Here is a 15,998-nt window from a genome sequence, read left to right on the forward strand (position 1 = left end):
ATCTAAAACATGCTTGAAATACTTGGAATTGTCAAAGTTTCTCTCTTTAGAGAGAGAAAGAGTTACACCTGTAGTCTGCAAGTTGTGTTTGCCAAGCAGCAAACATATTTTCTAGTAATTGATACATCTAGAAAACTAATTACATCCTGATTTAACCCAATTTGCCTGCAGCTTCCCTCTTTTATACAGTGCAAAGGAACACACTTGCCTGACTAAAGAAAATAAATTTTAAAAAATAGCGGTATCTTATTTTTTTGAAGCACTTTGAGATATCTCCATTGGTAATCGGGTAACTTTTGCAATAAATTAAGCAGCCTCCAATGTGCTCATTTGCTGTGAATTTTTTTTGGCCTTCACTACTCTGAGGACAGAAAGAAGATGGTTTTGCCTTTTGAGGAAAAAGTGGCAAAGGCATTTTGCTCTTTTCAGCATGAGTTAAGGGCAAGCTTTCCCAGTCTCTGAAGAAAGAGCAGCTCCCTCTAAGTGAAAGCTGATGATACATCTGCCCTCAAGCACATGTTTTCAAAGACAAGATGACTAAATAGGGGGTTGTTTCTCTTGCAAGGTTATGGAGCAGCACTCCTCAGTAAAAACATTCCCTTTCCTTCCCAGCACAGATGATCTGTGTTGCATGTGTTATTACTAACACTCTGAATCTGATGGAAATGAAAGAATTGTAAATGACCTGCAAGGTCTACTTTAAGGCCAAAGCAAAGCTTTTGCTTTGGGTGAGGAGATGGATAGTGGTTTTAGTTTCCTTTAGCCAGTACATTTAAATATCAGCTGAGCTCACAGATCTCTCTTACTAAGGTGCCATGTGTGCAGAGGTTAAAAATTTACTTTTGGCTTCAAGCAGCTTTAGCTGTTCACCTGTCCTGCACCATCCTTGTTGTACAAACTCATGAGTATTTTCTTTTATTGCCTATTACACCAACAGACAAATGGAGCCTTCCTGTTATATGATACCTAACTAGAACTGAAGGGTGAGGGGGGGGGAACAAAAATCACAAAAAACCCAAAGTAATTTCAAGTTTTCTATTGGTTTCTGAACAAGAAACTGAGAATTCTATTATGATTTTCTCAAAACAACAGCATTGACTGGTTTCTATAGCAAATTCTCATTCTAAAATAGTTTGGATTGATTGCCTATGCAACTAGGGTAACAGTTCACAAGAAAAATCACAACAGCTTGGTCATTCACACGATTTGCTCTTGGATGAAGGTGTCCATAATCAATAGAGGCTGAGCAGGGCAGGCTTGAACAAAACTGCTGCTCAAGACAGCAACTGTCTTCTGTCATAGTATATGATTTTAGATCTGCACTCTGAAAAACACATTATAAAAATGGCCTGAGTTTGGAGTCACAAAGAAAATAAACAAAAAATAAAAATTCTTAGTATGTCTGAAAAAAATATCAAGCCATCTTTCTAGAGATACACAAGGAGGAACTGCAGGTTTAACTGTCACTGTCCATGTCTGAATATTGTGGCTGACAAATGCAGAACAAAAGGCGACTAATGCAATGATTGCAGTGTACAACACATCACGCTCTAGTGTAATAAGCCCTTTGCATTGTACAAGCACCTCTTTCAAAAAAACAAACATACAGTGCACTTTGGTAAAAAGGAGTTGCGTTACGAATAACTGAAGCAACACGGTGTCTTTCCTTTTAGGGATCCAGCATGCCACAGTACAAGCTGACATACTTCAATCTGCGAGGACGAGCAGAAATCAGCCGCTACCTGTTTGCCTATTCAGGCAAGAAGTATGAAGATTACAGAATAGAAGCAGCAGACTGGCCCAAAATCAAACCGAGTAAGTAGCACAGAACTAAGGCTTCGCTAGAAATGCTGTCAAAAAGCAAAACAATTTAAGAGGTACTGATGGTTTGTGAGCAGAAATACATTTAATTCCTGGCTTTAATTAAACCTATGGGAATTTTATTGTCTAGGCAGTCAAAATGTCATTCCTAATGCTCTCACAGAAGTCCAGAAACAAATCTTCAGAAAATCAAAAGTGACTTACCTGCTGTCATCCAGATGGGCTTTTACTCCTTATCGATTCAGTTCAGCTTTTGTCTGCCTAAAGCTAACCAAATGCATGCTCGTATTTTCAGCTTCTTTGGAGGATTCCTGCTCAAAGACCCCACTGCAGCATTCACCCTGGTTTTAGAAGGCCAAATTGGAAATTAGTGTCAAGGAGGACACTCCTTTGCAACAAGAAGGGTCTTCAGAGAGGGGAAGTGATGATTAAAAACAAAAAGAACTCAGTTGATATAGCAAAGAGAAAATAAAAGGATCAAAGAGGTGCTAGAAAATAATAATTCCTAAGAACAAGCCCTACCAGCCCTTCTGAGAGTACTCTGTAGGCTACTGCACCCCATCTATTTCATGGTTTTTAGTTGAAGTAACCTTTTCCCAGCTATTCAAACTATTTGTTATTTCTGTTCATTAAATTAGACTTAGTTCAGATGAAACAGATCTTGAGTTTGGAGACTGGGAATATGAAGTCAGAGATACTTGTATCTTCATTTAATGGATTTGACCTGTGCTTTGCTACACAGGCTATGACTCTTCACATCCAGAATGAAGAATAACATCTTAAGTTTGGGGGAAAGGCACAACTAATGTACAAGGTGATTAATAGAAACCAAGCGACGTTTCTTGATAGGCTTTCACACCATTTAACAAACCCAGCCAGTAAGCTACCAAATTCTTGTAGGGTGCAGTTAGATTTGGTCTTTCCCAGAATGTTCGCAGTGACTTGAATAACAAATATTGAAGCGCCACTGCTCTCCAAGTGGCAGCTGAAGCCATCTGTGGTGCTCAAATCTAGAAAACACTGGCTAACAACCCACAGAGAGGCGTGTAAATGAAGCAGTAGAAACAGAATATTTTCAGTTAAGGATGCCTGTCTTTGGAAACTTTTTCTTTGTAAGAGCTTAAGCCTGTTGACCATGTGGTATAGCTTATTTCTCTTCCACTGCATTTCTCAGGGATGCAGGGTAGAAACTAAAAGGTGAGACTGAGAATTCAGATGAACAAAGGAAAGCTTTGCATAGGCCTTTTTCATACTTAGCTATGCACATACTCACATGTACACAGACCTACTTATGTCCTGAAACAAAGTTCAGAGAATATTAGCAAAGTATAATTCCACATAGAGTTCTGCATACTTATTTTTTAAGCAATTAAAAGAATTAAAAATGCAAAGCGTGAATAGCGACTTAGAGGCTACAGAGATATTCGCATTATAGGAGGTGTTCTAACAGCAGATCTATTAGACAAGGTAAAGGAGTTGCACCTCTCTTTGAATATTGGTATGTTCCCAATGTCTGAGCTAGTGCAAGAAACAAGGGAGGAAAATCCCTCCTATGCTTTTTTCATTGCTCACATGGTGAATCTCCCAGTGAAGATTTATATGTTCTTTATATGTTTATACTTGTTCACTACTGTGAATGCCCAGCTACAACACCTTTACCACCAAAACACTGGGAGCAGAGGCTCCCTAGAAAACCTAAGCCATATGGTTTGTACCCGTATCTGCTACACTAATGAAGTTAGTTAAGTCATCTAACCTTTGGATGTCTTTGTTTCTCTTTCTCTGATGTGAAAATTTTATTGCCAAGAGTTAATTAAGATACTTCATTTTCCCTGCATAAAGGCATTTCACAGCAGCCTCTGCTATGACTGATCCCTAGATGAAATTCCAAAGCAGATAAGAAGTTTAGTAAAATGTGGGAGTTGCTGCCCTCAGATTTGTGAAATCATCTGTACAAAATTTATGCTGGCCTAAGAGTTCTTTGAATTTCAGGCTTCTTTAGACACCCGGTCAGTCAGTCAGTGGATGGGAACTGGAACATATCATGCTAATTGACCAGGAAAACGTACACCTAGAAAGAAATACTTGGCCGCATGTCTGAAGTGCTATTACATCTTATACCAGGATGCTAAACTTTTGCTTCTGGAAGGCTCCCTGAATACTACTAGCTCAAGCACCAATGTAATGGTGGCATTTGCCAGACAATCAGCGTTGCAGACAATATCCAAGTTAAGTGGTTTGTCAACTAAAACAAGAGTAAAGGTATCTCATTTGTATGCATGATAATGTAATGTTGGTAAAAAAATTGCCTGGATATGACTACCACTGCCTTTGTGAAGCAATCTTTACTCATGGCATTTCCAGATAAAGTTATCTCCCACAGGGAAATCAGCAAAACCCTGAATGAAAGGCAGCAACAAGGCTTTGCAGTAAAGAGCCTTACACTGTGCCAACAAGACCAATAGCCACAGCTTCTATCTGCCCTAAGGTACCAAAACATCGACTTTGCAGGCCATGACCCAATACAAGAAAAGGTTTCCTCCTAGCTAGGGACTAGGTCATATAGAATTTGTGCATCTTAACAGTACAACAATACTGTATACAGCAGAGATGCACCATTTTCCATAAGGAAAACAAACCGCTTGCATTCTCTCCTATCCTGAACTTTCAAAATGTGCCTCAGCTCCCTCTGTGGAGGCAGGGATTGAACGTTACAAAACATTAGTCCTCAGGAAAGCAGGTAACAGGATCCTTGCCAAAAAATTTCCATTACTGCTGTGTTTAATCATAAATATGAAATGAGGGGACCCATCCAACCTATTATGCATACAAAGGCATAGCTGGGAGATCTTCTGCACTGCTATCATTCATATTCTGTGTTCAGATCTTTCTTATGAAGCTCAGGAATTTTTTTTCCTTATTTTGTCTGCACTGAGTCTACCTCAAAAAAGAAAGAAAAAATAAATTAGCAGATTCCAGTCTCATCCTGCTGAAAACTAAAGGCTGGTAAGTGTTTAGCAATAAGGGGAATTACACCTGCATTTGATATAACAGCAGCTAACGTAATTAACGGCAGTTTGGTACACCGCTTATTTTGCAACCCTCAAAACCCATTAAAATTGGTCCAATTAATTGAATAATTACACAATTCTATAGTGGAGTGAGGTTAAGAAATACCAGAAAAATTGCTATGTATGCTTACATATACCATATTCGCATTTACCCACTTGCCTATGAACAATCTGAAACCAGTTTTGACTGTAAAGTCTGCAAGCACAACATAATGTCCTTCTTTTTAAAAACTTACAGCATGATAAAATAAGATAAAGAAAAAAATACTTAGGGAAGAAGTCTGGACAAGAGCAGCACTTCATGTTTCTTGAGCCACTAAGGGAACAAATCAGAGAATTCAAGTTTGTCTAAGAGCACAAGGATTCAGGCCTCTGCACAAAGGGTAGGTTTGCTTCATCAGTTTTCACAAAATTAAAGTAGGGTTTTACAAAAATACTAACCTCCCAGCCAAATCATCCACATAAACCAGAAAATACTGTCCTTATTTGAAGAAAAGGCTTATTTCTTAGTTCTCCAGTAAAATTGATAGGAAAACAGAAAATGTGTGCATTAAGATTGATGTGCAGAAAGGCCATTTAGAAAACAGACTTGCAGCTGCTGCAATTTTAATTTTAACCTGGATTGAAGCGTGTGACTGGCTTTGTTGTTTGTTTTGGTGCTTTTCATGTGGCTTCCCCAGGAAGCTGTTGTGTTAATTGTCCTTCAGGCAAATAAGTAACTCCTTGCTTCTCGAAATACTGTCCCGCTTGATTCTGTTTACACCTAAGTGGTGTTTTGTTTTGTACAAGACTAAGTCATATTATAACATAAAAAACTATGTCATTTAGCTTATACACTCTGAAATTAGAATTTCTGTATCTCAACATTTCTTCTTTTCCCCTTCTGTCACTAATCAGATCATCTTTGGTAAATTTTCTAGTTGCTGATTTCAGGCAGGGACTGTAGTTTGTAACATAAACAAGCTTACGCAAGCTAGTATGTAAGTATCCGTGTTGGCTAGTTTTAACACAGGATTTTAAACAACAGTTTAGTATCAAGTGGCAGCTTTAGATGACCTTTCACTCTATATAAGTCAATAATTATTTAAATAAACTCACATTTTACATTTCCTTTTGAACAGACTTGACCATGACACCATTTAAACCAGAGTCAACTCAAGATCTATACACTAGCACATAATAGACACATTTGAGATCTGTATTGCCATAAAATAGGCTCCTCACAAAAAAACATCACGCTGATGTAAGTCATGATATAGCCAAAATTCCAATGTAACGGTGCACAGAGTTACCATCCTCTTGAGATATTAGGCTAGCAAGCAGTAACAGCTTTTGTTCTGTGGCTCATTCAGGGAATGGCAATTACACAGACTTTATCACCATAGCAAAGGAAACTTTCATTGGGCTGACTCCTGTACACATCCCATAACCTGTTTAGGAGGAGTAGAATGGTGCTTGAAAGGCCCTCAGGAAACCTGACAGACTAATCATTGCACTGAAAATACTTCCAAGGTAAGTCTTAAGAGGCACCTGGCAGCAGACAATAATTCCTGGAGGGAGCAATTGTCATGTTGCCAGAGTGACTTGCTGCTATGTAGCTCTGCATGAGATGTGTAAATAGCTATTTGGGTAAGAAGTAGGGCTTAGCAACCACTTCCAAGGAGAACATGAGTTGCAATAGCTATAGCACTAAAGCTGGGCTACGGTGAGATCAGAGCACCATCCTGGCCATCCCTTTCTAGAAGATACAGACTCTGGATGCCTCCAGCTCCAGGCCAACCGCTTCCCAGGGGCCTTGCTCCTCTGGCAGCCTTACCAAAAAATGCCTTTCATGTGCCTCTTATTGGAAGATGCAAAGTATCTCACATATTTGTTTCTCATGATCCAACCTAAATATAAATGGAAACTAAAAGCAGTTACGTTAGCTTTCAAGGCAAAGGAGAACTTATTTTGACAGAGACAGCATAGTAGGAAGTGTGCCTGTCACGCTTATTTTCCCCCACCTTTGACTAATCCAGCTGTCTTACTATGGCATCAACCTAAGGTGCTTGATTGCAAAACCATTAATTATTCAGGTTTTGAGGGACAACCAAATGCTTAAACACGGGCTGCTTAGCATCAAGGTCATGGGCAGTTTCTATACAGGCAGGAGGAAGCAGGGGGAAGAGCAGGTCAGCTTGGGGGGGAACAGGGAAACCTGCACTCACCTCTGGGAGAAAAGCTGAGGTGAGTCTGGATAAGCGTGGGGAGGAAAGAACAGAGATGATGAGGAGAAGAATAATGAAGAATAGAAGAGCGGAAAAGGAAGAAAGAGCTAAGGGAAGGAGGAAATTAAAAATGGTGCCCGCAGAGGGGCTGCTCACGGCGGGGGGAGAGCAGCGGTGTGCAGTGTAGCACAGCACGAGGTTCTGGTTGCTCCACACCTGCGCCCACCAGCCCAGCTGCCAGGATAGAGCTGTGCTTAGCACTGGGCTGGGTGTCCCCTCCCTGTCCCCTCCCAGGAAACAGGCCCAGGTGAGCACCATCCACGGGGTCGTGCCCCAGAGAATGAGCGAGGAGCTCACAGGCAGAGGGAAGGCCCGAACCACAGTGAGAACCTACGGGCATGCCAGGCTGGGAAGAGTGATCACAGCCATTACGGACTTCGTGGGAGGGAGACAATTTATACACATGTCCTTGCTTTTACCACACATCAGGCCTCATCACCCCTGGCTAGTACCCAGCAGAGACTATATAAACATCACTGTTCCAGTCACAAAAGCCAACCAAAATGAAAGCAGTATCAAAAGGAATTCATCCAGCTCCTAAACACTGTACAGACATTTCAGTGAGTCCTTTCTAAAATGAGACTGCAGATCAGCCTGAAAACTTACGCTCACCCTCTGTCAAGGTTTTTCTTCATGGGGAGTGTAAAGTCTGCAGATTTCATTCCAGCAAGCATTTATAAAAACAACGAACAACCAAGGAAAGAGGAAAAGCAAGATTTTGCTAAATGGAAATTCAATTTAAACATGACTACAGCTTTAGTTATCCCAACAGCATGGTTTTTCAAAAAACCCTGTTCCTCTTTTCAGTGAGCTTTCAGTCTAAATCTGGAAAGCAACACAGATTCACAGCGCCTTCTACTTCAGATAAGCAACAAAGCAAGTAGAAACTGAAAGGGAAAGGTCATATATTCTGTGCATGCCTGAGAAATGACGCTGGTTGTACAATGACGGCAACAGATTTTTCTAGTTTTCCTTCTTAAAAAATGTAATCGCTCAAGTGGGAGCCGGAAACTTTGCAAGACAGCACTGTTTTGAAAAACATGGGAAGGACATTCACGTGGATACACAAGGGTATAAACTGACGTTAAGTATGAAGCAGCCCCCTAACCGATCAAGGTTAAAGAAAAACTAGCAAAGTAGCACGCACATCCTTCCAGTCTGCACTGCTGTGGCTTAACTGTTCATTCAGGATGGCTCTCCAATGCAGATTGTTTCATCATTTGCCTCCAAAACCCTCATTCTACCCAAATGAGATCCCTCTCACACTCCAGCTTCACATGCCACCTCTTTCACTTGTTCATCTAACATAGGAACCTGGCAGAAACCAACCTACACACTTAGCTCATCTGGAGCTGCACCAACCATGCCTTTCGCCAGGCACACGTACAGTTTAGCAGGTTTAGTACAATGCTTATACACATGGCACATTTGGACACCCCCAGAGGTTCCTTGAATGTGCATCATCAACAAACAGAGCTAAGGCCAAAAGCACCACAGGAGGCTCAGAGCAAGAAGCCCATATCCATGAGCCTAGGGGTAACGCCACTTAGATTCACTTACAAACAGATGGTTTTCTGTTGTAGGTTGGAGCCCCCGAGTAGGTGGTCTGGCTGTGGTTTTCGCTGCGCTTCAAAGAATATGGGCTATGGGCAAGGTGTCTAGATGCCACACTGAGGTTATTTGTCAAACCCTGACCTCGCCTCCAGCAATCAAACTGCGCCCATCTAGCATGAAGGCTCTTTGCATCCATCCTTTGGATGAACTGTGTGACACAAATTCACTCACCTCCTCTCCACTCTGAAAATGAAGTCTCCAGTTTTCACAGGGAACACATTCCCACCCACAACAACCAAACTTCTCTATACAATCAATCTCCTGGTTTTGCTATGAATTTATCAATATCAGAAATTGTTCTTTGAAGTTACAGGAGGGAGCAAGAAAGATACTTCACTGCAGGTTACTAAAAACTTTGGTCTTTTTACATGAATTTTGGAGAATAGTGTTTTTGAGATATTTGTTTTTCCCTATGTGTTTCCAGACTGAAAGTACAACTTTGTAAGTTATCATACCTTTTCCTCCAATACAAAGGAGATGTACTATAAATATTTTCTGTCTGTTGCTATTTTCTTCAGCTGTAAAGCAGCCTGGAAATCTACCATACTTTCTGGTGTGCAAGAATAGCATGCCCCACACCAAAAAAGAAAACAGATTTTTATGATGATCTGCCCAGCACAAGTGTGCTTTCTTCAAACATCTCAGAACTACACTCATTTATAGCTTATTAACTCAATACTTGACAAAACAGTCCATCAGCAAGAAAAAAAATCCACGTTTACATTCAAATCACAATTTTCCCCCCTGTTCTTTATAAGAAAAAAAAATCAAATGGCATTTTGAACATACAAGAAAGGAAGGAACATCTCCCATTTACCATCTGTTATGTTTTAACTAGTTCATTGTTTAGTAATGATGGCAATAGATACACTGCCTCTTAAGAAATAAACCCCAAACCTCATTATAAATCAAACGGATGATGCCTTTTGGATGTTTAAGGCTTGCGGCACAATGTGCAATAAAATCCGCTCATTTATTAATTTTATACTTGCACTGTGAATCATGCAATTGCGTGATTATTTCTATTGCGCACAAAGCTGTATTTGTATAGTTTTAATTGTAAAATCAGTTTCTTTTCCAGGAAAAAATAACCAGATCTTAATGAAAATAGTTCAGCACTGAGGAGGAAGCACAATGTAGGCATTACTGATGTTTTCAAGGCATGAATAGTGATACCCTTGAATTCTGTGAACTGCAAGAAAAAACAAAAGTGAATCCAGAAACAGCCAGATTCCTGAGAAGCAGAACGTGAGTGATTACTACCGCTCTGCCACCCAGCCGCCTTTCACACCTTAATCTATGTTCCTCAGCTGTCAGAAAGATGCCTCCCTCCTTCTGCTGTAATCAAGGGTATCTTAAATAATGTGTCTACACAAACAGGCTTTCATTTTCCTTTGAGTGACTGACAAAGTGAAATGCCAGTGACAGCTGTTGCTTTTAGACATTCGCCCGTATGTAAACACAGCAGAAAATGGACAGTTCAGTTTCTAGATGAAGCAATTTTTGTTGCCCAACCTGAGCAGCGATCATCTCATCATGTTTTGACAGTTATTGCTACAGAGGCCAGTTAGTCACACTGACCGAACCAAAAGGACATCAGCCCAGCAGCACTCCCACTGAGGCCTCCCAGAAAGGCCAGTTCACTCCTCCGCGGACAGCAATTATTGCTCCCGAGCTGGCCACGCTTCTGCTGTTACCTGTTGTCAGGCACTGGTGTGCAGCCTTGGGCAGGCTGGGGAGGATCTGGAGATGTCTGTAAGCTGCCCACCCCGGCATGCCCAGCAGTCACGCACACTCTCATCCCCTCGACTATCACTTGCTCAAAAGATGCACTGATACTCTGCATAAGCAAATGTTATTTTCACAGCTCTGCGGCGTCGGAGGCAGTGATGCTCAGGGCACTCCACACCATTACTCCACAGCACAGAACCAAGGCTCCTCTCATTTGTACAACCAAAGACCTTTTCAGTTTAGCATTCAGGGATGCATCTTTTCCTCTCTGGATTCTCAATGAAGCAATACATGGACTTGCCTGGACCTTGCTGTTCTCTGGATAACATACAAAGTCTTCTGTGCAGAGTCTATTCTTGTTTCAGTAACAAGTAGCAGCGTATGCTTTCTCCCTGGGGTACCAGCAGCAAATGATCTTTGAGTTCTCTTACTTCTGTGGGTCATCAGCATCAAAATTTATACCAGCTTGACAGGGTGCTGAACTTTGCAGGGTGGAGGATTGCAGGGGGGCGCAGGTATGAGTACAGTCTTCAGATGCAGAGAAAAAAATGCACAGAGGAGTCCTGGATGTTTTGCGCAACTGCCAAATTAATTTTGTAGATACAGATTTGGTATCCAAGATCCTGCACCTAATGTGATTCACACACTGCATGCTAAACCACAGAGCCGTGTGGCAGTGTTCATCACTGATGAAGCTGCCTTGATAAACAGGTCATGAAGGCATAAGCACTAAAGAAAATCTCATGGAATAGAAGTGTCATTTCAGCTGTCCCATACAGACAGTTCTCCCGGGTGTGAAAGCACTTTGCATGTTTCCAGTAATGAACATTCTCACTTTTCCACTACCATCTTCTTACATCGCAAGGCAGCCTTAAGATGGGCATACACTTGATTTACATAAAGTGTAATCCAGATGAAAATGGGGTACAGAGCAATTGGCTATGATCATGTACTTGCAGTCATGTACTTGGAATTTATGGAATAGCATGCTTTGAAATGCAAATATTTCAAGTACCTCTGGTGAACAGCAAAGGGTTCCCACAAGTGGATTCTCACCACCCTAAATGTGACAGCTTTTCCCACTTTAAGCTTTGCTCCAAAGCTCCAGCCCCACTTGATATCACCCCAGCAGCTTCTCCAAAATGTCATAAAACAGTAGCCCAAGTTTTCATGTACATTATGCTACTAAATTAGTAACTGCAACACTGATTTATCATCTCAAACTCTTACAGACATTCATGATGCCTTCTTAGTTTGTCTTCCCCATACTTAAAATCTGGAGGCTTCTTCCCCATGACTGACTGAACTATTATTATTTTAATGCAAGCCATGTCAAGTAAATTTGAGTATCTTCGCATTTGCAGTTCAGTGTGAAAGTGTATTTGTCTCTTGGTGATGACTGTCAATTGAAATGTCTCATAACAACGTAAGTTCTGAAATACAGATACTTCTCTGGGTCACTGCTTCGGAACTTAATCCAAGTGTACATGAAAAAGCACCTTCACAAGTCTTTACCCAATCTCTTGCTTCACACCCCAGCTGGATGCTGCACTACAAAACCTTCGGTAGTACTTTGCTTAACCTTGGCAGTCACTCTGCTGGGGAGGAAAAAGCAGGGAAAAGAAGGAAACCCTAAGATTCCACTGAAAAGTTTCCCTGCATAAAGAACTCACGATATGTAGGAGCACGTTCAGCCTTTACAGCACAAGGCTGAGAAATAGGAAGTGCAATACCTGATTTCTACTCTATAGTTGCCTTCTTGCAGAGCGATCTGGTTCTCTCTCTAACCCTACCTTTTTTAAAAAAAATTATTTAATTTTTTTGGTCATGCATTTGCCTACAGAAATACTGTGAAACTGTTATAACAGCATATACCCTCTGAATGGTAAAAGTGCAACTATTACAGACTGCCACTGTTTAAGGGCTATGATTTAACTTTTGGCTGTGTTTTTTTTTTTTCTTTTTTTTTTTTTTCTTTTTTTTTTCTTTCTTTCTCCTCCAAGCTATCCCATTTGGAAAAATCCCTATTTTGGAAGTAGACGGAGTTACCATTCACCAGAGTCTAGCGATAGCAAGATACCTTGCCAGAGAATCAGGTAACACATATTTGACTCTTTCTTTGCTCTGTTTTGCACCCATCTTTAATGCTCCACATTACATCCACAGCAAAAATAGAAGCAAACCAACAGCTTGGCAAGCCCACCAAGCAGAAATCAACCCCAGTGTGGTAGTACCGGTACTAGTATTTTTCCAGGCATAGTTAATAGTTATCAGCCTCTTGTTGCATCTGTAGCTTGTCTGCCAGTGCCAAGCGCTGACCACAGACATGCAGCGTACCAAATAGGATGCTATTAGAGGTGCCACTCAGAGTGATGGTATAAAAAGTACTGAGGAGCACCGTATGGTGGCATGGCCCTCCTTACCATCATTTGGTGCAGATTTTGCTCATTGGGTTGGGGCTGCTGCGGCAATCCTGATGAGGTCTCAGGCTACGTGCCCTGTGGTTCCAACATCAGAAAGGAGAAACCAAGCAAGGCACACCTGCTAGAATGCAGTCTGACTGGGTTTAAAGTCAATCAAATGTCACATAGGAAGTAAAAAAAAAACCACAGACAAAAAAAAGTTCAAATTAACCACCTGTAGCATGAAATGCTAGGGTGTTCAGAGCTGAAGTCGCATTACTGAGCTCCATACTATGGCTAAAGGAAAGCTCAGAAATAATCCCTGTTTACTGTGATTGCGTTTCTCCCCTGCACACATTACCTAGACTTGGGCCGGCTTCTCCAGCCAGCAACCCTTTATTCACCTGCCACTGCACAAGAAAGCACGTATCTGTGGCTTCCCCGAGGCTCTCGGGGCTGCTTCCCCAGGAGTTGAACTTTGAGCTGCCAGGCCAACCAGAGAGACAGCCAGGAAGAGGAGGTTTAGAGAAGCATTAGAGATTATCACAATCAGACTGAGCACTCTGAAGCAGATTTAGGCACCAATTCAGAGCTGGCAGAGAGATTAGATCAGATGGTGACATCACTTGCATCCTTAAATACTTACATGCTATGGAAGTACTCGACCGGTTAGATAAAGTGCTATGAGACTTAGTAACGCAAGCAATCAAAGAGAGTAGTCAGGGCTTGCTTTAGGTCAGCAAGCTGTCATTCAAAACCATCTGCAAAACTGGTCTAGCTGAAGGCAGGCGTGTTTATGGTGTACTGACATCAGGAAATTGAAAAGGGGACTAGGAAGAGAGTATTATTTTTTTTTTCTCCTTCACACTCTGAGCAGAGATGTAACCTGCATTTCAAAATACCTCACATTTTCTGAGGAAACCAGCAGAGGTGCAGTGTTATTCTTCAAGGCACTAGCACAACATATTCTCAAGCATGTCTGCAATACCGTGTTCCTGCCAGCTTCCTGCATCTTGGATACAATCTACTACTTGCAAGAGAAGAGAATGACGAGCATCCACCTGCTAATGAAAAACGCTGAGAAAAGCCTGCCTTCCACCCACGCTGCCTCCCTCCCCTCCCCTGTCAGGAGGCTGATCTGGAGCTGTGCTCCTTTTACAGTCTGAAGATCTGACTTCAGCATTCCCCCAACACCTTTTACATGGGCTTGCAACAGCCACAGAGACTAGGGTTCTAGAGCACACTCAGACCATGCTGTTCTCCTTCCAGTGTTAGTCACACTGCCAGCTACAGCAGGAAAAAGCATATATGGAAGGAGAAAAAAATCTTTTTGACTTCATAGCCAAAACTTGTTATGTCTGCCATTAAGTCTGTATTATGTGTCACTAATGCTTTAAAACTAAGAAATAGCATTTGTAGGTGCCCATCACCAACAACTCTTTACTGAAGGCTCAGAGAACTTGATCCCAAAAAGGAGAGGCACACCTCTCACCTTCAAAAGCATAAAGTTTCAGTAAGGAAGATGACTTGGCAGAGAGAGAGCACACAGTTTACGGGAAACACAAAGCTTCCAGGTGAGGCTTAAAAGTACAGAGGGGAAGATAAAAATGACCTGAACCTGCACAGAGGTAAAAGCATGAAACGAGAGTGAGAGGGGGAAAAAGCAGTAGCATTAAAAGAAGTGCAGGCAAGCCAAAGGGTAACAGAGAACTAAAGCAAATTTGTAAACAAGACAGTTAGGCTAAGGTGCCTAATTACAATGAAGTAATCAAAAGCAAGCAGGATGTCATGAGAAGGTCCTAAATGGGGCTGAATAGGCAGGATAGAGGGAAAGAGAAGTAGACTTTCACAGAAGCACTTTTGGAGATTGCGTTGACCCAAATGGAAAGACCACGAGATGGAGAAGGACATTGAAAGCTGGGATGAGGAAGAATTAACAGAAAGGAATTGGTGCTGACCCTTACCGAATGTGGTGGGATGGTGCATGGCAGAGAGGATAAAGAAGCAGTAGTCAGGCTGTGGGCTCAGGTGATGGAAAGAACAACTGTACCTTAGACGGCTGTATGAGGCTGGAGGAGGGAAAAAAAAGCAAAGGCAGATGAGACTGAACCTGGATGCAAGGAGTCAACCGCACGTTGTTAGCATCCACAACAGCCGCAGAGATCGTACTTCAATGGAAATGTTCACAAAGAACAGAGTTTACCTTTGGGGTATCAAAAATTCCTGCTGATGCTTGTCTCTAACCTCCCCTCATATGCTTGCTTCTCACAGGTCTGGCAGGTCAGACACCTGTGGAACAGGCGCTAGCTGATGCTATTGTGGACACCATAGATGACTTCATGACACTCTTCCCTTGGGCTGAGAAAAACCAGGATGTGAGAGTAAGACAATCACTAATTTAAACAAAGATAACACATAAGCCAGGCATAACTCTGTACCTGAGCACCTTCTCTCAAGACAGTGCCATGTATCAAGCCCTGGGTCCATCAGCTCAGCAAAGCTGAGCTGGAGGAGTTCTGTGGTTCTTCCTCGAGGCTAATCCAGACAAGGCCTTCTGATTTCTTTCAGCTTTGGAGGAATTGAGGCCATCACGAGCTGCCCCTCACTAGTTCACCTTGAATCGAGGATGCCATACGTGCATACATCAAATTGCTCTTCAAAGGGGAAAGACAGGACACTCCCACCCAGCCAGCACTACACGATAACTGTATCTTGTCACAGACTAAGCTCAAATCTTTCTCCTTCTGCTAACTCAACAAGATTAACAGCCCTGCCCATCATCTTTTTGCACTTCTGCATCTTGATTTCTTTTTGGGGTTTAGTAAACATCAGTCTTCAATAAGATCAGCTGCCAGGGACAAATACTTTTCCATGACCAGAGCCACGTAAGAGAGCGGGTAATGCTGAGCAGGGGAGGTAGCACATCCCTCACTGTCACTGCGCTCTTCAGACCTCTGCAACCCCACGTTGGTCCTTCGCGTGCTTTTGCAAATACTGATGCCAGGCTAACACACTGCCATGGCTACCTTAACGCACAGTCAACAGCGAAGCCCTAGAGCATTTGGTTTGGGGTTTTTTTGTTTGCTTGGTGG

At 42.0% G+C, this 15,998-nt stretch overlaps 1 protein-coding gene across 1 annotated transcript in view; it reads left to right on the forward strand.

Annotated features, from left to right (window-relative positions):
* HPGDS (hematopoietic prostaglandin D synthase) overlaps nt 1-15,998 on the forward strand; it is a 30,201-nt gene that overhangs the window by 10,366 nt on the left and 3,837 nt on the right. Inside the window, exons 2-4 of the mRNA XM_040599394.1 lie at nt 1,674-1,815; nt 12,508-12,600; nt 15,178-15,287. Coding sequence (XP_040455328.1) covers nt 1,683-1,815; nt 12,508-12,600; nt 15,178-15,287 — 336 coding nt within the window. The 5' untranslated portion in view covers nt 1,674-1,682. The remainder of the gene's footprint in view (nt 1-1,673; nt 1,816-12,507; nt 12,601-15,177; nt 15,288-15,998) is intronic.

The sequence above is a fragment of the Falco naumanni genome, chromosome 1, assembly GCF_017639655.2.
Source record: "Falco naumanni isolate bFalNau1 chromosome 1, bFalNau1.pat, whole genome shotgun sequence".
Lineage (NCBI taxonomy): Eukaryota > Metazoa > Chordata > Aves > Falconiformes > Falconidae > Falco > Falco naumanni.